This window comes from Uranotaenia lowii, chromosome 1 (assembly GCF_029784155.1).
Source record: "Uranotaenia lowii strain MFRU-FL chromosome 1, ASM2978415v1, whole genome shotgun sequence".
NCBI classification, from domain to species: Eukaryota; Metazoa; Arthropoda; class Insecta; order Diptera; family Culicidae; genus Uranotaenia; species Uranotaenia lowii.
This window is the reverse complement of record NC_073691.1, coordinates 207530930-207552485: the sequence shown is the minus strand read 5'-3', so window position 1 is coordinate 207552485 and position 21556 is coordinate 207530930. Positions and strand designations below refer to the sequence as shown.

Sequence of the window (21556 nt, the reverse complement as noted above, 5' to 3'; positions counted from 1 at the left end):
TGTTTTTTTTCGAATTAAATTCCGAATCGGCGTTGTGTTTTGGTTCTCCTGTTTTAATTATTTGGGTGCAATTTCCGATTGGTTCAGCAGGATTCATTTTTTTTTTCAAAGTGCGTGAAGTGTAAAGTGAAGTAACTAGTGTGAAATGACTAGAGAAAATAATAATTGAGGAAACGGCAGAAAACGGTCTTAAATCTGATTGAAGTGTGGCACCGGAATTTGCATTGCAACATTAGCGGCAAGTTCCTGTGTAGCCGATTTACCGTTTAATTTAATTTAAGTAAACCACCCGTGCACTACCAATCGATGCAAAATTTTCTGTGATTTTGTTTTTGCTATATTGCAAAAATGCACTTGACTAATTTTTGTTTATTGTCGATTTTTAGTAAACCCCACCCGTTATTAAGGCAGGGTTGGTTTTTTTTGCCTTGATGTTATTTAGATTCACAAAATTCACCATCTAAAATAATCGAAAGCTTTTGAAGCTCGGGTTTATAGAAGTTTTAGAGAAAAAGTCCGAAAACTGTCCCGACTAAACCACATTTGGTCGAATAATGATTGATAGTTGAAAGCTTCCCTAATTTGTCGACTTTTCTTGTTTATTATTATTCAAGATCGATTTAAAAAAAATTCAATTCATTCTTGAATTTCAAGCCCACATTAGCGCAATTTGAATTTGGAAGTGGCTCAATGCTTTATTCAAGCTTAATATGATTAAACTAGATTTTGTACTTACCGGGACCGTTTCAGCACAACTAAAGTTTATAAAAATTAGCAACACTACTGCTACAAATCTGTAGGTACTCTTATGATGAACCATCTTTACTGAACAACGTTTCCTATGAGAATGTCAATAGCGCTACATGACTTTATTTTATCTTCAACAGGAAAAGCAGTGATAAACCATTCCTACGCATATATCGAGAAAGAGTGGGAAACGCTTTAAAAAGGATTCGTCCAGCTGCTGTTCCAGTTTTGGGAGAAAAAAAAGTTGTTTTGGATCGGATTATTTTTACGATTCAGTTGCAGTTACAAAGAAGAAATGATTTCACCAAGCTAAAGTGGGAGACCCCGCAATTTTTATCCTAAATTTCTCATTCTTTTAAAATAATGCTAAAAATTACTTTTTGTCTTTTTATTACTTTTTCCTATTACCTATATAAATATTTTTCAAACCAATTAAGAATATTGAAATGTATAATAAATATTTTTCCTAATTAATTTAATAAAATAAATATGGCAATGAAGATAATATTTTTCACTAAAAGATTAAAAGAAATACAATCATTGAGTGCAGTGGCACCCATCGATGGTATTATTCCGGATCCAGTCCAGATACCGGTTCACCCTAGTGTAGACCCCGGGTTTATCCGGCTTGGCACAGCCTTCACCCCAGGACACAACCCCGGCCTGTTGGTGGATCATTTCCGATTCCGATCCACGATCGATAATATGCAGCGGACCACCGCTGTCGCCCTGGCAGGAATCCTTGCCACCATCGGGGAGTCCAGCACACAGCATATTATCCGTGATGCGACTCTCGCCGTACGATGTATTCCGACATTCTTCATTGGTCATGACCGGAACCGTCACCTCCAGGAGGGTGGACGATACTTCACCTCCCTGCGATGTGGTACCCCAACCGGTAATAATGGCCTAGAGGGGGGAAAAATAGAAGAAAACGACGTTTCGTCAAAAAATTGCAACTTTTTCAAGGACTAGTCCTTACATCATATCCAGCAAAGGACTCATCTGGCGAAGGCTGGCAAACCGGTCTTGTTTTGTCGTTGAACGTTATCACCTGGTCCAGCTTCAGGATAGCGATATCGTTATCATACCTCAACGGATTGTACAAGTTGTGCTTGAAGATGCGTTCCACTTTGGCCGTAGTGGTTTCCGCGTCCTCATCCACGGTACGATCATGATCCATCAGTGTAACCGTAATCCGTTGTCTGCGGATGCCGTGGACACAGTGAGCCGCAGTCATTACGTGACGATCTGTGATCAGTGTTCCGCCACAGTAGAACGAACCCCCGTACTTCAGGATGGCCATCCAAGGGTACTGGTTGACTCGTGTTTCCATGCCTCCAACGATGCGCTTCACCTGATTTGTCCGACCACATTCTGAGATAGAAAAAGCAAACTATATGTAGGAAGAAAGCGCTATCAACCTGTAGGAACACACTTACTACATTCCGTACAGTTTTCAGCCGGTTTGAGTGGCGGTCCGGGCCGAGCTACCCCCGTCAACAGCTCAAGCCACTCCAGGAATGCACTGTCCTGTCGTTCAACAGCCTTTTCGGGTTCATCCTTGATAACCTGTGAAAAGTTGTTTGGAAAAAATATTTCCACAGAATGTTAAACTCTACAATTTTTATTTCAATAATAAAACTTTTCGGATTCTTCAAGTAAACTTCACACAATCGAGTTAATCCTTTTTATTTCGATCCCATTACTCCGAGCAGAAACAACCATCAGCGGCATTTGTCGTGATCCAAGTGTGGAACCGATTGACCCGCGTGTAAACCCCCGGATAGTTCGGCTTGGCACAGCCTTCGCCCCAGGACACAATACCCGCGATCTGGTGGATATTATCGCTCCTCATATCCTGATTGATCACATGCATCGGACCGCCGCTGTCGCCCTGGCACGAGTCCTTCATGCCCATCGGATAGCCGGCGCACATCATGTTCTCGGTAATGCGCGTCTCGCCGTACCCACTCATGCGGCACTCGGTGTTGGACATGATCGGCACCGTCACCTCCCTCAGATTGACCGAAATCTGACCGTTTTCCGACGTCGCTCCCCAACCGGTCACAATTCCCTGCGATTATGGGAGAGACAGAATCAATATCGATTATAACTTAATTTTAATTTATAAAGATTTCCGAAAGCCACTTTTGACATATCGTTCTACGAGAATTTTGTTTGGAAAAAATTAAAAAACAGTTTTCAGATGCGGAGAAAAGTATAAGCTCTACTTCAGACCCTTTAAGCAGTGGTTTTTAAAAATTCTTGATTTGTAGATAATATTTTCACATATTAAGGATATCCCACACAGATTGCATCACTTTGCAAATGCTGTAAAAAATCACCCATTGGGTATTTAGGCTTGAAAACTTTCATATAGAAAGCTGATAGTAAATAGATTACAAAGTTTTTTTTTACTGTATTTTCATCAAAACTATGGAGGTTGAAAACGAGGCCTAGGATCGTGAAAGACCTCATCCAAATTTGTTTTTCACAAAGAGTTCGTATGTAAATTTGACATAATTTGTTCTTGTTAAACTGCAGAACCAATTGTTTGGCTGTAACTTTTATGCACAAACACCGATTGTCCGTAAATTAAGTTTTCTCTAGACGTAATTTCACATATTTCCTTTCAAGAACACACGATGATACAATCTACGATAAGAAAGTTAAACCTTGCTTAAAAGGGAGGATTTTTTTGTTTTCGCAAGCCGGTGAATTCTACGAAAAGCTACAACATACTTTCCAAGCCAACGCGGAGAGTCTTGTTCCGTTACGTTCCGGTGACTATCTACGGTAGGAGAAATCAAGTCAAAACCTATGCGTTCCTCGACAATGGATTGTCGGCTATCGTGATGGAGTACAGACTGCTTAAGGTGTTGGCGTTGAAAGGCACTTCCTACCCGCTGTACCTTGACTTGACGGTGGTCAAAGCCGCGAAGAGAATGAATCGGTCGAACTAGCAGTAAAGATTTCCGGGATCAGAGGAGTGCCTGATGTGTTCGAGATGCCAGAGGCTCGTGATCTTTCTCTTCCGAAGCAGTTGGTGTCGATTCCAAAGATGGTGGCGAAGTACAGCTATCTCGCCGGTTTACCACTGCAGTCCTACGACAGTGCCTCTCCTCGAATTCTTATCGGAATGAACAACTATCACCTAGAAAGCTCGTTGAGGAGCATTGAAGGAGGTGAGAACAAGCCAATGGTGTCCAAGACACGACTCGGCAGGATTTTGGATCCCTATTCATCGGAGCGCGGTGCGAAAACCACAGTTTCCACATCGGCCCGTGTATCAAGGAGGACGAAGAAAAAAACTGAACGCTGCCCTGAAGGAGTATTACTCGATCGAGTCGCTGGGGATTGTCGCATCGTCGAAGGCGATGCTGTCGAAGGATGAAGACCGTGCGTTGAAGATCCTGTCCACTGAAACGTGGCTAATAGAGAAACGCTACGAGACTGGATTGTTGAGGTGTTACAACCGAATAAACTAGGCCCTGAAGCGTCTGGACTGTCTACTGAAACGAAGACTCTGATCTAGCGGTCGCGTTGCCAGCGAAAATGTCCGACTACGAGAAGAAGGGGTTCATTAGACGACGAAAAGGCGGAAAAACATTAGAACGACTGGTTCTTGCCGATACTTCCGGTTACGAATCCAACTCAGCCAAAGAAGATTCGCCTTGTATTCGACGCAGCAGCGAAGGTCAACTGAGTTTCCCTCAATTCGTTTCTGCTTACGGGTCCCGATCAGCTAACGTCCCTGTCATCAGTTCTCTTCTAGTTCCGGAAGTTTTGCGTTGCCGTCGTGGGAGACATAAGAGAGATGTTCTTCCAGATTGCCATGAAGAAGCAAGACCAGGGGAGTTAGATGATTCTGGTAGTGATGGGGCGGCATGTTCTTCAAGTAGTACACACTACGTGAAGAACCGGAACGCTAATCGATTCGAGGAGCAGTATCCTAGGGCGGTGCAGTGTATCAAGTATGAGCACTACGTGGATGACATGTTGACAAGCGTCAAAACCGAGGAGGAGGTGGTGGAGTTAGCTGGTGAGGTACGATGGATCCACGGATGTTCCAAACTGGCTTTCAAACTCCAGTTATGTCGTTGAACGTCTGCATGAAGAGCCAACCGTGGAAAAGAACCTGAGCTTCGGTCCGAAGATGTCAACAAAAAAGGTTCCCGAGATGTGGTGGGACACTACAACTGACACAATTTCCTGATCTAACTCAAGATTCTGCTGCAGGAGATTTGGCACTCCGGATCTGGCTGGTACGAGAAGATCAACGCACGACTAACCGAAAAGTGGCAGACGTGGATCGAAACTCAGCAGAATGTCCGACAGGTCAGGATTCCTCGTTGCTACCTTACTACGATACCCGCTGAATCCAGTAACAACGTCGAATTTCATATCATTCGAGTAAGAAAGGAATGCAGAGTGTGTTCTGACCGGATCGAAAACTCGTGTGACACCCGTTGAAATTCCTCGCCTTGAGTAGTAGAGCACGTCTCGCCGACAGCATTATGAATGCGCATAGAATTCAGACCACACGAAGGGTATTCTGCACCGATTTCCGTGACGTAATTTGCTGGCTGCGGTCTGATCATCGTCGCTGTAGCCAATTTGTGGCCTTCAGGATCTGCAAGCTGCTCAATATGACGGAAGTTGGAGAATGGAGATGGCTGAAGACTAAGCAAAACGTTGCGGACGAAGGCACTAAGTGGCAGAGGATACCCGATCTCCAACCTAGCAGTCGTGGGTTCCGTGGACCAGACTTCTTGTGGAACCCCGAAAGTTCATGGCTCGGATATCAAAGAAAAACCATGAAGAAAATTCGTCCTGGCGTGCTCCATCATACAGTTTCCATAGCAACGATCGACATCCAACGCTTCTCTTGTTAAAAACGACTTCTGCAGATAATTGGATATGTGTAGCATTACTTCCTGAACATCCGCAAGAGGAAAGAAGAAGCGTCTTTGGAGCTAGGCGCTCTAACACAGAAGGAGTTGAAGCTAGCAGAAGATTCGATCTACCGGTGCGTTCAACGACAGGTTTATCCCGACGAGATTAAAATCCTGCTGAGACGCAGAGAAGGAGTTAAGTCATGGCAACGTACGCTGGCGAAGTCCATTCTGTTTTATAAGCTGAATCCAGCGTTCGACGAGCACGATGTCCTAAGATTGCGAGGTTGGACTAGCGAGTGGGCAGATTAGGCTAGTAAGCATCCCGTCATACTTCCGAAACAGTACGACGTGGCGAACTTGGTGATTGCGGGTTACCATGCCAAATATCGTCTCAAATACAATATTGCGCGTCTTTTTCTCCGACCGATGTCTTTTGTAGTTGGTAGACATTAGGAGAAGCGATGGGGAGTCCTGCTCACCTGTATGATCACCAGAGGTGTGCACATCGAGATCGCTCATTCGCGCTGAACACAGACTCGTGCATCTTGGCGCCGCGCAATTTCATCGCGAGGAGAGGCTTGCCCTTGGAGGTCCTGAGTGATCGGGGTACCAACTTCATCGGAGCCTCAATGGAGCTGTGCGAGCAGATCGATGAGATCTGAAGGTGGAGTTCGTCAGCCCGACCACCAAATGGACGTTCAACCCTCCGGCCGCTCCACATTCCGGTGGCTGCTGGGAGCGCCTCATACAGTCGATGAAAAAAACTATGAATGAGTTCGACCCCCCGCGTATACCCTCGTACAAGATTCTTCTTCCAAGGCTGATGGAGATCAAGATGATCCTGAACTTTTGATCGCTAACCAATATACCGATCGAAAACGATAGTGAACCACTCCTTTCACCCAACCACTTTTTGTTAGGGTCATCTAACGGTAGTAAGCCCCCGATCATTTTCGATGACATGATTGTGCTGAAGCATTCCTTGAAGATGGGTTAACTGTACGCAGACACATTCTGGAAGAGGTCGTTAAACGAGTAAAAAATGGTTTCAGCCCGTGCAACCGATCCAGGAAGGCGACCTAGTAATCATCATCGCCTGGAACCTCCCTAGGAACTACTGGGCAAAAGGACGAGTGGTCAAGGCGATCGCAGCCCGAGATGGGCAGGTTCGTCGTGTGACAGTGCAGACATGGAAGGGGCTCTTGGAGAGACCGGCTATCAAGGTTGCTGTATTAGACGTCGTTGCTCTGCGAAGTAGTTCCACGCAGAGTGGAAACGTGTCTGCTTCATTGCAGATGTACGGCCGAGCCCCCCCCCCCCCCCCCCCCCCTTATGAAGACCTTCGATAACGAACTTTTAAAATAGCTATGGATATACTATCGGAAACGACTCCACTTGGCCAAGCTGTGATGCTGAACCGTGCCAAAGAGCCTGAAAGACTGGCGGGCCGTAAAATCACGTCAGTCTCTAACGGTTGCCTGTGAGGCACCTAGGCAAACCCCACAGTATCCCAGTCCTTCCTGCGTTAAGCAGGTCACTGGAGCAGTGAAATTCTCTTACCTTGCTAGTCGTGGGATTTATATGAGCAAAAATATCATTAATAGAAAAAAATGACGGAATGGATAAAGGCGAGAGTCAGAATCCGTTCGGCGGGAGTGGCCTGAAGCGTTCACTGGTTACGCAACCTGACAATCTGCTGGAACCGACGGTGGAGTCGCACCGAATGAGGTGCGAGCGGACCCGTACAAAACCGTACATGAAGCGCTGAAAGAGCTACCGAGCTCCACGGAACTCCAAGACCCGGAAGCCCCAGTAGAGTTAGTGACGGCCACGGCTGGCAACGCTGGCCTTGTGGAATGTGTGAAGGGGAAGTCCAACATCCACAAGGAAATACGCGAGAAGATAGCCAGGTCGTTGCAGCTTTTTATTGCAGCTAATAAAGCTGTGGTGGAACGTCTCGTGGAACCCAAGCCAAATCGAAAGAGCGCGGGCCGGCAGAGACCCCTTTGAGGGCGGATACCATCCGCCCGGAAAAGGTTAATGCCTTCGCCCAAACGGAGGGTGGTCTTGCGTTTGCCGGCAACAGCAAACGCAATAGAGGGTATCCCGGGGAACTTAGATCCGGTGAGTCACTTCGGACGAATCCTGAGGCGCGACTCAAAAAAGGCAGAGCAGTACCACTCATAGAGGAGGAACTCCCAAACTCCTGGCTGTCGAAAATAACTCTTTCTCGCTTCTCCTAACGCCAGAATTTCTAAGAGCGCCAGTCACTCTTTGCTCTCCCAGAGGCTCTGCGTTCCTCCCAAAGAGGCCTCCCTGGGAGGAATCACTTTGCGTGTGACGATTCAGAATTGCGTTCGAGTTAGGTACATATTTGATTGCTTCAAGTAGCTCACAGCTGCTGGCTGGCTGATGGGGTGGCTGTGCGACGATGTAAGCACAACGAGCTTTAGACTATTTTTAACGTTAACAACGTTTACATTATTACTCTAATTTACATTCAATGATCATGTAAAACGTTTGTCGTATTTTTGGTTTTCAGATAACATGTATTACAAAGAAATCGGCCGGTGTTAAAAGAAGTGCCGTCAACTGGTGAATCATGCACACTTTTCACCTAGAATGGCTTCTAAAAACTTAACGCACACATATGATTATTATTGATAGGACATCAAATTAACGTAGTCAGAAAAATTGTTGGTTTCCCCAGCTATTTTTTAATTCATAAAAATATGCGATTATTACCCTACTAAAAAGGGGCAAGATACAACAAACTTTGTTGTTAATGAAAAACAAATGGAAACGTTTGAATATTAATAGCTCTAGATATATTTGTGATGTCATAACGTATAAAGCACTAATTCTAGTAAGTTTCGATTTTGTTCAAATTTGTTGTGTCAAAAATGATTTAAAAAAAAAGCATAAGGGCGCTGCATACATTCAGGGGTAAAAATACTACAAGAAATCAACTAGCTTAAACCATAAAAGTTCATGTTATGATAGATGAAATTTTGAAATTAACAAGCGCGTGATGCAAAACAATCATATTCAAAAAAATGTTCTGTCAAAAATGATTTAAAAAAAAGCATAAGGATGCTGCCTACATTTAGGGGTTAAAAAATACTACAAAAATATCAACTAGCTTTAATCATAAAATTTCATGTAATGATAGATGAAATTTTGAAATTACCAAACGCGTAATGCAAAACAATCATATTCAAGCATATGAAATAGAGATTTAAATTTGATGAATTTTAGCCCAGACTGGTAACTGAATAATTTTTTTTTATTTATTTAAAAATATATGTATCGGAGTTATTGTAGGGTAATAAAAGCAGCATCAAGTTTGTATGTGATATCGTTTAGATCCGCCAAACTTGGTAAAATGTTTTACGACATCGAAAAATGTGAAAAATTGTACATCTATTGCTCAATTTTTTGAATTGAGAAAATAAGAATCAAAATTTTAAAAATCTATCTCGCGATGTTAGAAACTGAGTAATCATCATTATCATTAAATGATAATTTTATAACATTAGATATATTTATTCAAATAAAAATTGAATAAGAGTTGTGGTATACAAAAGTAGCATCTAACCCTGCTGTTGCCTGATACCCCGTTTGACGGTTATTGAAGAAATACTTGCTACCCGAACAAAATATCTCAAATTTCTTTACTAACTTGAGGCTCGTTGCGCGATTCCTTCTTGTGCTATCGAACTTAAACTTTTCATGTAAACTTCACACAGCAATCTGCTTATTTGGGCCACCTTACTCAACAAACTTATCAGCCGGGACACGTTCTATCTATTGCTATTCGTATTACCTAAATCATACCCAAATGACACCGCCGGCGTAAACCAAAACAAACGAACAAGGGCCAGCCAGATACCTAGCACAAAACGTTTGCTTTATAAGCGTGCTCCTAGGGAGCTACTCCCGTAGAGCGCTCATTTCTCTTTTCAGAGCAGAGCGAGAGGCATAAAGAACTCCCTAGGATCATTGCATCATTGAGGCAAATGGTAACTCCTTCTCATTCCATCATGCAGCCTAAAGAGTGGGAGCAGATTTGAGCTCCGTGGGTGTTTGCTCTCAAATGAATCCGAACTTGAATTTCAGCACAAAAAGTGGGCTTGTGATATAGCTCAGTTGGTAAGTCTATTGTCTCCTGAGCCGATGTCCGCGAGTTCGAGCCCAAGAGTAAATATCGAACACAGTTGTACCGGATAAGTTTTTCAATAACGATCTGCCAACTGTAACGTTGATAAAGTCGCGAATGCCATAAAGATGGTAAAACGACTATAATCGAAAAAAAAAAGCACAAAAAGTGAAGCATTTTACATCAAATTACTTGAATCTAGAATAGACTACTACAATAAGTACGGTTTACTGAATTTTACACGAACAAACTAAAACGTGATAGCTATTTGAACAGGTAACTTGAGTGCCAAAACTCACACTGAATCCTAGCCTAATATGTATAATTTCTACAGTTACTAATAGTACGAAAGACCGAAAGCCGAACATATCCTTTAAATTTTTAAATTGCTGAAAAACGACGATCTCAAAGGTGGCTTTCAGAAAAAAAAACCCCATTAAAAACACATACATCATAACCAGAGAAAGATTTTTTCTTCGATGGCATACAAACAGGCCTCTTTTTGTCATCGAAGTCGATCGTCTTGTTCAACCGGAGCAACGCAATGTCGCTGTTGTAGTTGTTCGGATTATATCCGTTGTGTTTGATCACCCGGATGACCGAACTCGTGATGGTTTCCGCTTCCTTTTGGTCCGATCGATCGTGTTCCATCAGCACCACGCTGATCTTGGCCGGATTGAATCCGTGCACGCAATGCGCAGCCGTTAGGACGTGTCGATCGCTGATCAGTGTTCCCCCACAGTAGAACGTTCCCCCGTACTGGAGCATCGCCATCCAGGGGTACTGATTGACCCGGGTTTCCGTTCCTCCGACGATTCGGGTTGGCTTGTTGGTGCGACCACATTCTGCAAGAAACAAAACAACAACACTCTAGAACACTGTTGGAAAAAGGGTCTAAATTGAAGATCACTCACTGCAAGTTTTACAATTGGTCGGCGGTTCCAGAGTGGGCGCTTCCGTCGTCGAGGTAGTGGCAATCAATCCAGCCAGCCACTGCAGAAATGGATTACGTGGGGGAGGATTTTGCCGCAGCACGTGTTGAATTTGGGTCGGATCATGGACTCTGGTCTGTTGGTTGGACTGAGTGGAAAGTAGGTTTCATTGGCGGGATGTATTGGAATGTGTTATTAGTAATATGAGATGATATGAGGGGTATGCAATGTTAGGTGATGCGTTAATGACGATGTTCGATGAGGAATGGGAATTGCGTAAGCTTTGCCGTTCTCGATGTTTTCACATATTTGGAAATTGATGAGTTTGCAGAATGGCCTTTTTGTTCCTGGAATCATAACATACTCACCGTCAAAGCGCTAAGCAAATTGTTCCTTGAATATTTATCAATCTGCTTAATTTCTACTAATGAAAATAACTTTTGGAAATTGTTTATGGAATAGATAGTTGTTCTGAGAAAGAATAAAATTTTACAAGTTCAAGAGATAAAATACGTTTGAGGTATGGTATTTCGAGATTGAATCGGCAAACGATTTTAATTTAACTCATTTTAGTGCAAAATATTTGCTTGATAATTGCCTCGTGTGAGTTGTAAAATATCTAGACACTCTTAAGGAATTCTCATTATCGATGCTCTAGTGCTCGGAAGGCTTTCTTATGTATTTACATCGAGCTTTATTCGTTCTAGCAGCTACTGACAGTGAGAAATTCTATCTATCTTACAACTCATTACTAATAATTATTTTCACGAGTACACTAGAATAATTTTTAAAGGCTACCTATTTGAGTATTTAGGAATATTTACTATTGCTTGTAATTAAATAAAACAATTTTTCTATAGATTCAGACCGTAATATTTGAGCAACTTTATGTCTTTTTAACGTCTTTATTTGAATGGGCATGTACATTAGACCGCAGAAAAAATTGAATTTAAGCTCGCGTGTGTTTTTTGATACCTTTTGTGTCACCAAGCATCAGTGTAAAATATGAGATGCGAACGTTCTAAGAACAAACAAAACTATTGGCTGCAAAAAGAAGCTTTGTGATTTTTAATTTTCATGCTACGGTAAACCAGCTACCTATTAAATTTAATTGTTTGAGGCTCAAAAATCGAAAAAAAAGTTGCGCTAAACCTGGACTGAGAGAAGCATTTCCGAAATTCACAAAGATGTTTGTAAAAATCACAAAAAAGTTATAAGGAGTGTGAAGAGAAAAACTTCCTCACGGAGAGAGTTTAAGGAACGAAAATTTACTTATAACATTTTTGTTTGTACAATGTATATAAGAATAGTAAAAAATAAGTAGGTATTAAAAGCATTTTTTTAAGAAGTTTAAGTTATTTATTACGAGTATAGTTATTCATTTAAAATCGTAACTTTCGAAAATAAGACCTAGGAAATGGCCATTTTTATTTCCTATGAAGCTTTAAGAAATAAATGCGGCATCTTGGAGGAATGAAATTCCTGCTTTGATATTTTAATCTTGATTATAAATTAAAATTTCGCGGTGAATCTGAATTTTAAATATAATTCAGAATCTTAGTTCTGCATTTTGAACCTGATTTAAGTTCTGAATTCCTAATCGATTCATAAAACCAAATTCCAATTCCAAAGCAAATTTTTCATCAGAAACCAGAAAGTTGTTTTTTGGTAATTTTGATTATATTATTTTCAATATAAATTCATTTATTTATTCGTTTATTATTAACAAATTGTGAATCTAAATGAAGTTTCCGAATTATGAAACTGTTTCTGACATTTTAATTCTGGATCATCATTATGAAACTTTTTAAATTTCAATCCTGCATAAGAGTAAAGGGGAAATTAAAGTCGAAATCTTAAAAAGGGATTTTAATTTTTAATATTTTCTTTTAACGTTTCAAAATGATGATGGAGAATTATTCTAATTTTAGTTTAAAAAGCAAAACCAAGAATCGAATCAGGAATATGGTCTAAGGATGATCCAAACTGAAAATTAAGAAGAATAAACTGGATACAGAAGTTAAAATTCAAAAAAAAATATTTTTTTTTGTAATTTTGAACCGGAATACCCGGGAAAATCCGGGCTATTTTTATCGAAAAACCTAGTAAAGTCTGGGCATTAGATATCAAGGTCTACAATTCAAAATCCGAACAATATCAGGGCAAGTTAGACAATTTTTCAATTAGTAAAAAAAATGGTGTACAATTGTTTTTTTTTTAATATATTAGCCGCTTTTGAATCATATTTATAAGGCTGTCAAAAAATCTTTTATGTTTATTTGGACATTTTTTTTTTTAAATATAGTGTTGGCCGCATAATACATTCTGATCACTCGGTTCGAAATTTCTTGATTTTGCAAATCAAGTAAATGCAACCGGGAAATTTGGCCACCTTAGTCTAATCTTATGAAAAATTTGATATTCTGCATTAAGGACTGTACTTGAATTTTAGGCACCAACTTCTTTGCGAACAACTTTTGATTGCGAGAATGGAAAATTTCAACATATTTCTTCCACGCAATCAAAAATTAACCACAAACGAAGTTGGTGCATGAATTTCGATTGCAGTCCTTAATTATCTATAAACAAGTGAGAAATTTTTTGAAAATTGAACTTGAGATCATATTACCTATACGAGCTCTGGGTCGAAATTGTAACTTTTGAATAACTTAATCAATCATCAATGAATAATAATTTAAAAAAAATGAATTTAGAGGAGAACACTTTGCTTGACATTTTTAGACTCTCATGCGGTTTACAGATGTAGGTACTCGTGTAATTACTTTTCCTATTTGTATTTTGGATTGATCTCTAGTTGCAGTTTTGTAGCAGATCAACACCAGAGTTAGTTCAAGGGAGGTCGCAGCAAGCTGTGCTCGAGAACGGTCGTGCTTTTCCGACGTCACGGTTTGAGACGTTCCGTTCGTTTTTTCGTGATTGAAGATATGGTGAATTTGGGATTTTTTAAAAGATTGGTCCGAAAAAGCAGCTGACAATGGTTTTAATCGTATACAAGTGTCATTGGTATAATATTTTCCGTTTAAAAAGTGTGTGCGAGGAACTGGTTAAGGTAATCCAATGGATTCACAAGATAAGTCAATCAATTTTATATTTCTATATCGAATATTGTACGCATTTAGAAGAAAGTTAATTGTTATTGTTATTTCTTAACTTATATTTTCCCAAATTTTGAACTGTTCTATTACCTTTGAAATTCAACTGCTCAACGCACTCCAATTATGTTAAGTTATGCTTTGATCTAGATTGATATCAAATTGCAAAACCAAAAAGAAACCGAGAGCAAAGAAGTAAGATTATCTTCTGATCCAAACTTCCAACCATTCGGTCGAACAATAAAGTTTTTTCAAGACATCGTGGTTAAAAAAAATAGTTGAGTTTTGATACAATAAAATCCGGTATGGATTACAACAAGTGGTCGGAGTTTTTAATAAGTTCTCCGAAAAGGCGATCCCACAAGTAGACAGTTATTGAGCCGTAAATTTGAGAATTCACAACTTGTTTTTATTATTCAACAATAATACAATTCAATTTTTTTTAATACTACAATGATTTACCTGACAATACGCAGAATCGGGTAGAAAATTTTGCTTCTTTTTAGAAGCTTACTTAACTCGGATAGTTTAAGGGAGGGAAACGATACACATTCATTGATCAGAAACGCTCACTGAAGAAAATAGTAAGTTGCTTTCGAATTCCGGTATCTAAACTTTTCTTATACCGTTGTTAAAATTAAGAGAATTTTTTAATTGCTTTGATTCAGTAATGAAACAAATTATTTTGAATAGAAAAATTCACCCCTTAACATTTTTTGTTTAACTATTTTAGATTCATTTTGATCTCGCACTTAGGTATTTGTATTTTAAATGCGAAAATGAACCTGGAAGTTCAGGTTTCGAATATTTTGTCATAAGAAGGGCAAAAGTTCTAAGATTTTATAAGGTTATTCTTATGAAACAAATGATCAATTTTATGGAAATAGAAGAATCCAATCATATTGGGTTAGGTTCCATGCATTGTGTATAAAATGCATTGTGCATTAAATGAAAGGTGTCATTTTTTTCTTTGCGACTAATATACTCGTATAAAATGATTGCGATCGTGACAGCGTAGATTTAATATTCGCAGAAATAATCGATAAAAAGTTTCAATACTTTGGTCAAAACTTATGGAAGAATTGTTTCAAATACAGATGAATTCGGAGAAGTCTGAAAAAACATTTTTATTAAATTTAAAAATCATAGAAAAATGGAAGGGTTCTGCATATAAATCGAAATGAAACAAATGAACAAAAATTATACTTTCTTCATCTTTCTTCATCTTAGTCATTTTCCGGTTCAACTTTTCTACGATATCTGGTACTTCGATTGAAAAAAATCAAATATTTGGGAGTGAAAGTCTTAAAGTGAACTCATTTATTTAACAAATTATTCCGTTAAAATAATTATTTATAGATCGCATTTCAACAGAAATATATATTTTAGGGCCTTTTTTTTAACTGGTATTCAAGGTTGCCGAAAAAATTCTGTGTTTTCAACAAAATAAATTCTCGAATTTTGTGTTATTTGCTCAAAATTCTGTGATAATATTTTGTGATTTTCAGTTAAACTATCTAACGTTATTAGTAATGCTATAAGCTATACAACAGAAAATATGAAGAAATGAGGCCTAGGAATCAATTTTAATGCAGTTCTACATATTATGGGCTCTAGTCTGTGAGTACGCAAGTTTTGAGTGAATATACAGACTCTAACATGTTATCCAAAAAACTTTCCATACGGATAAATGTTATTCTTGTTATCATATGAATAAATTTTATTTGTATCAAACATTAATTTGATGTTAGATTTGATCAACCTGACGTTTGATCTGAGTGCCTGGCAATAAAATCTTCTCCAAATTATGTAAAAAAAGGAACAGATTTTTCTGTGATTTTGGCAACCTTGCTGGTATCGATGATATCAAATTTATCTGTTCCTAATAATTTTCATACTTTGGATGGATACTTGATATGGATTCAAGGTTCGAAAAATTGTCGTGAAGTTATGAAGTAAAACTCAAATATAATTCTTAAATTTGGCGTACGTACAGATAAACCGAACATTGTAAAATCTGAAGAAAATGAACATTTTCTTTAAAGAATCTGATACAATTTTCTTTAAAATATGGCCTCTTTAGGAATGTCGATGAGTTTCAACAGGACACTCAAAAGTTGTAGGTGTTAGAAGCACAGGTCTAACGTGGCTTTATTGTCTATATTTATCTATCAGATTATAGACTTCAGCCGTTGATCCTAACTAGTTACAAGATATCTATGACAAAAACATCTTAAGACAAATTTTGATCTGTTCTCTGGACATACATCAGCATGTGCGTCGTGAAGTGCCATCATTCTATAGATTGGTTCTAATTCTAATTCTAATTTTCTTTATTTATAGAGGATTTTAACCATTGCAGTCATTCGTCCTCTTATAGATTGGTTCATTACGAGCATAGTTATGTATTCGATTTGGTACGAAACGGTCTCGCGTTGCACAAACTGCCACGTCCTTCGTTTGGAGAAATTTGTGATCTGAACACAGTGAAAAGTACTTTCGAGTCATTGATTTTCAATCCAAAAGCGCTGCCGCACTCAGAAAAACTGTAAAGCGCATTTTGTAGGGCCAAACAATCCTTTGGGTGCCGCCGCACAGGAAGGTACAGTTTAAGATAATCTGCGTTAATCTACATAAACACGCCACGCAGCACTCCGGGAAACTCGTTCAAAACAATGCTGAAAAGAAGGAGTCCCAAATGACTCCCTTGTGGTACGCAGCTGTTGACCAAGATTACCCTGGATCTTGCATGCCCCATATTCACAAATTGGACTCTTACTTTCAGGTACGAAGGAATTCATTGAAGACAAATTCTGATGATCCCATTTTTACACAGCACTGACAGGAGAGCATTCGTTCCGGATATGGGTCGGTTTTTGTATTTGAAAATTTGAGATTGAATGCACGGTTTTCCCCGGGCTAAAAAAAAGGCTAGGGCCGAAAACGTGCTGGAAAACTACAGGAGTGCTTGGTAAAAAATTCCATCGTTTTTGGCTCCGCTCACACTTGATCCACTCAGACAAGCACGCACATAAAAATGTTCGATAAGATACACAGCAAAAATTATTTCCTGTAAAATTACGCAAATGTCCTGTAACAAAAAGGAGCAGGACTGGAGAGAGTTATGAAGAGCTTGAACATTATCGTAGAATGCTCGATTGGCTCCCGCGGATGACAGTTCGATTGGCTACCGTCATTCTCTTTGCCAGACTATATGAAATTATAGTGTCTATAATAAATAAACACGTTTGAATCGTTAGGACAGTATATGTAGCCCATTAGGGTGCATAATTTTAAAATCAAAGAAGGGTGACCTGAAAAGCTGATCAGGTCGTTTCATAATTACTTTTTATGATCTCTTCCGAAAACTTTGATTATTTTATTTTTTTCTGATTTTCTCATGCTTCATCTTTTTATTAGTGACTCTGAAGCCACTCATAACTTTATTTTTATAGAGATTAACATTAACAACAATATATTATACGCAGAAGTTGAGTTGTTATCAGTGATCAAAATTTGCTATCTTAAGAATGGGAGAGTTCTTAAATCTAAGCTTTTCTTAAACAAAGTATCTAATTTCATAAAATATTTCGATGATTTTTTTCGATTTTTGTATGCGTGATCTCTGATAGTGCAAGACAATGCCATGTTTTGTGATATTTCTGTGTTTTCTAGGCTACCTAGATCATGAGGTTTGACCGCTCTGAGCGCTAGTGGCTACTCCACTCGGAAAATTAGCTTTTCCCAGTGATCCATTTAAAAAAAAAATAGTTTTGCATCATTGCAGGGTTTGTAATTCACACTCCACGTGGGTCCGATAGGAATATCGATACGATAAATCTTTTTTTTTTTTGATTAATTTAAGTTTTATGAGTTTTTTAAATATAAAGTTTTAAACATTCGGTTATTTTAAGGTAAATAAATTAATCTACCTCCTTTTTATAGATTAAAAAGCAGAATATTTTTGCTTTAAAAATAATATTTATTTTGTATGGGTTTGATAACCGCAATGTTTTTTATGATTTTCTTTGATTGATATTTTTAGGTGATTAATGTAAGACGAAATTAAAACTGCTTTTTTTACGTTTCAGCCTACTGAACTTCTGCCATCTTCAGAAAAAACTTGTTTTGCCGCGTGTTTCTCTAACGGCCGTTTATTAATATTAATATTTATATTAATATTAAGAGACGGCCGTTTGAGAAACACGCGGCAAAACAAGTTTTTTTTTTCTGGAGATGGCTGAAGTTCAGTAGACCGAAACGTAAAAAAACATGAGTTTTAATTTCTGTTTACAGAAATCACCGAAAAATATCAATCAAAGAAAACCATTAAAATTATTTATAGAACTGATTTAGTTTTGAATTTTTGATACATTTATTTTTATGATTTCTTCTTAAAAAAAGAAAGCATTTGAGCAGCTTTAACCTGACATATTTTTGAAAAATTTCAAAACAATTTTGTTTGGGGGAGAATTTAGGAAGAAGAAACTTTTTCAAACATCAAAATTATTCGATTTATATTCTTTAAGCGTTCGGATGAAAATGGAATGAAATGATAACTTTGTTTCTTTCCTAAAATGATCACTTACATTACCACGAACTATTCCAATCACAGCACAGATGACCAGCAGTTGCAACGCTTTGATTGCAAATCTAGATGTCACCCTCCAATTCATGTTTAAAAACACTACTTAACAATTATCTTTTCGAATAAAACAAAAACCACTCACAGAACTTTCACTTGACTTGCGATTATCGCATAAACAGCCCGCCGCACTTGAGCAGAATATTAAACAGCCGTTTCCCCAAATGGCGATCCCCTCAAATCGGTAGAACCCTTTCACCGAAATTACGTCACTTTTTTAGGGGGGGCCAATAAATAATTTTTCGCGAAGGGCCCAAACTTTGCGTACGCGTTCTGACGCCAACCCCTCTAAGATCAGCTTCGCGCAAAATGGCCTAGCTAGCGCACTTTTCCCGTGTGTTTGCCGTTTTCCAACCTCGATCTAATCACGGCGCGCGATTGTCCACTACTAAATCGCGAAGGTTGGTTCTGGGCTCGCTGAACCGTGCGATTTTGGTGGGGCCGAGTGTTGGAGGCAGCCGGTGGGTGGTCGCTGATCCGGGAAGCTAGCAGGGTTTCAAACGTCCCTCGATGGGTAGGTAAATGATGTCCGCCTCGCCACAACTGCCATAAGGAGGTGCGCGTGCTTCGAAAGAAAGCTCACTCATCTTTCTTAGGGGGGCATTTTTTTTTTTGCAAATCGATTTCCTTCCTTCGACCACGGCAACGACGATCACGAAAACTGCCCCAGTCATGGCGCACACTTTTGGGGACACAATTCGGTTCGGATTACAGACATCTTTCGCAGAAAGATCCTGGTTGAATTTGGAGAACATGTTGATCTTTTCTGCTTATTTTTGTTGGACGATCATTTTTATGTTTTTAACTTTTTAATGTTACAAAAAATTCCGTATAAACTTCAAGGAATGCTTCAACAGTGTTACATTGGCTGAATAAAGGTGGTCATTTGGAATTCGGAATACTCAATTGTCATTTGGAATACTCAATAGCAACTCAAAAGAATGAAAAGGATTTTTCGTGCGTTAACAGTCAACGATTTGTATTTACAAGAGAAAATTTTACAAACCCCGAAACATCCTACCCTAAGTGGACTTTCACCTAACTAGCACCGTATCGATCAGACTTCTTCCGTTAAGCGCTCGATTGGCTGATCGTAGGTCGCCGCTAATGGATGCAAAGTAGATCCGGAGAAACTGGTGCTTGCAGCAGCGAATGGCCAGGGACCGGATCGCGTGTAACGTACCCATACATAATATTAATAATCTTGAACTTGGCACGGTTCATCTTCGCGGGCATTTCTGCGCAGCTGGTGGTGGGTGAACTTGGTCAAATTGTGAGCGGTGAGCCCCCTAGAGAGCCATTGGCTAACTTCTCCTCGAAGTGTCCACGGTCCACCTTTCTTCGCGAAGTCGCGTCCCATCAGAACTGGTTTTTGTGCCACCAACCAAACGCAAAAAAAAAATTAATTCTGTTGCGCGAAATGAGATCCAATGTCTCCGAGAGGGGATCCGGCCCCCACCCCCTCTTTATCTTATTTGATCATGGGTTATTAGACCAATTCAGGATTTTTTTAACAAACAAATATTTATTTTGTAGGCAAAAGTAAATAATATTGGGAATTCCAAAAATCATGTTAGATAACTAGCATATTAATTTCAATTTAAAATTAATCATCACCGTAGCTTCTCACTCGATCTGCTAGTGGATCACTCTAATGGACCATAAGGTAGTTTGCACCGTTGGAGACAGCTTATTTTCGTAGGTGTAATTTACCGCTAAGAAATCGCTCCGATATGTGCATAAATTATCGGGCGATGTGTTTTGCATGCCCATTCTGTTGTCCATCAGTAGGGAGCATTAAACAACTGCTTGGTCATGATCGTCATGCTGGCGTGCTTCTCGAAACGCACCTCACACTCACCATTTGGGGGGGTTGTTCCAAGTATTTTCTGTCTCGATAGTTGGTTTATGGTTCGATTTTTGAACTATTGTCGATCCACACAACTCGCTCGCGAGCTCGCAATCATAATCACATAATGCGGTGCAATCAGGTGCAATTGCCAGCCATAAACTATTGCTATTCATCTCACATCGGAAACTAGGTTTTTTTTACATTTGCTAACTACTCTTGACCGGAAGAAAATGGCGCTCTCCCAGTGAATACGGTCACGGAATCGTTACATCGGTATAAATCGCGCCCAATAAAGTCCGGTGCAAACGTCGAACAAAAGTGGATCATACTGTCGCTGGATGCAATTGCATCGGATGGTGACCTTTTTTTTGTGAAAAGAAAAGTAAATTATGTCACATTATTTTTGTAATTACTCCAGTTTTCCGTTTGGCGAGAAATTCAATGTAAGCTAACTATATTAACTTGGTGAACGAAGGTTAATCAGTTAACTTTTTTCATATCTCATATCTCATTTTTTCACAAATAGGAAATTTGACTTCACAGCATAAAAGCCGGGTGTTTGCTGCCATGAGTGTGTTCGTCCCACTGAAACAACATTGCATTGATCTTCTTTCATCCTTAGGGGTGTCCACGATGAAATTGTCACACACAAAATTGATTCGCAAAATTCGAGTGTTCATCGGATTGCCATCAAATTTTCAGGGATTACAAAAAAAACTATTAAACTTCATTTTACTATTTAATTCGTATTTTATTTTCAGTCCATGCGCAAATGCCCGCACCTTGGCCTTAACCCCAGTTGACGATCAGACTTGGTTCAAGCAGGACGTGTTATCGTTCAAGCTCTAAGATAAAGCATTTTGCAAGTTGTGGTTTCAATTGTTCTAACTTCTTTTCGACGGAACACGTGTTCCAAAATGGCTGACAGCCTGGTAAGAAATACGATATCGTTCTGGTTTCCGGACGGTGCTGCTGGTCCATCTCTGGTAGAGGTGGCCAGATTTGTTAAAGCCTTCGATGCAGATAGAAACACCATGGAAACGACGTACAAAATCGCAGAGGAAAGGTCAGTCTACATAAAGTTTAAGTCTCAAGAATTCATGAAGGACGCTCTGGCACAAAATCCGGAAATGCACACATTTGAATATTCCAACGGTGATAAGGTGTTTGTTAAAATGGGCATTGCTGGAGGACTTACCAAATCCAG

The 21556-nt window shown here is 39.4% G+C and overlaps 1 protein-coding gene across 1 annotated transcript; it reads right to left on the bottom strand.

Annotated features, from left to right (window-relative positions):
• Positions 1-1120: 1120 nt before the first annotated feature.
• Positions 1121-18989, bottom strand: LOC129738328 (transmembrane protease serine 9-like). Its single transcript, XM_055729513.1, has 8 exons — positions 18442-18989; positions 10722-10887; positions 10258-10652; positions 2457-2824; positions 2393-2402; positions 2190-2319; positions 1730-2124; positions 1121-1656 (listed from the first exon to the last, which is right to left on the bottom strand). The coding sequence occupies exons 1-8, from the start codon at positions 18526-18528 to the stop codon at positions 1285-1287; spliced, it is 1923 nt and encodes a 640-aa protein (XP_055585488.1). The 5' UTR covers positions 18529-18989; the 3' UTR covers positions 1121-1284.
• Between the last annotated feature and the right edge of the window lie 2567 nt (positions 18990-21556).

Coding starts and splice junctions, on each gene's coding strand:
- LOC129738328 (XM_055729513.1), bottom strand. CDS start 18,528: ATGAATTGGAGGGTGACATCTAGATTTGCAATCAAAGCGTTGCAACTG. Junction 2,825..10,257: donor AATCTTTCTCTGGTTATGAT/GTATGTGTTTTT, acceptor CCATAATCGCAG/GGAATTGTGACCGGTTGGGG. Junction 1,657..1,729: donor AGTCCTTTGCTGGATATGAT/GTAAGGACTAGT, acceptor TCCCCCCTCTAG/GCCATTATTACCGGTTGGGG.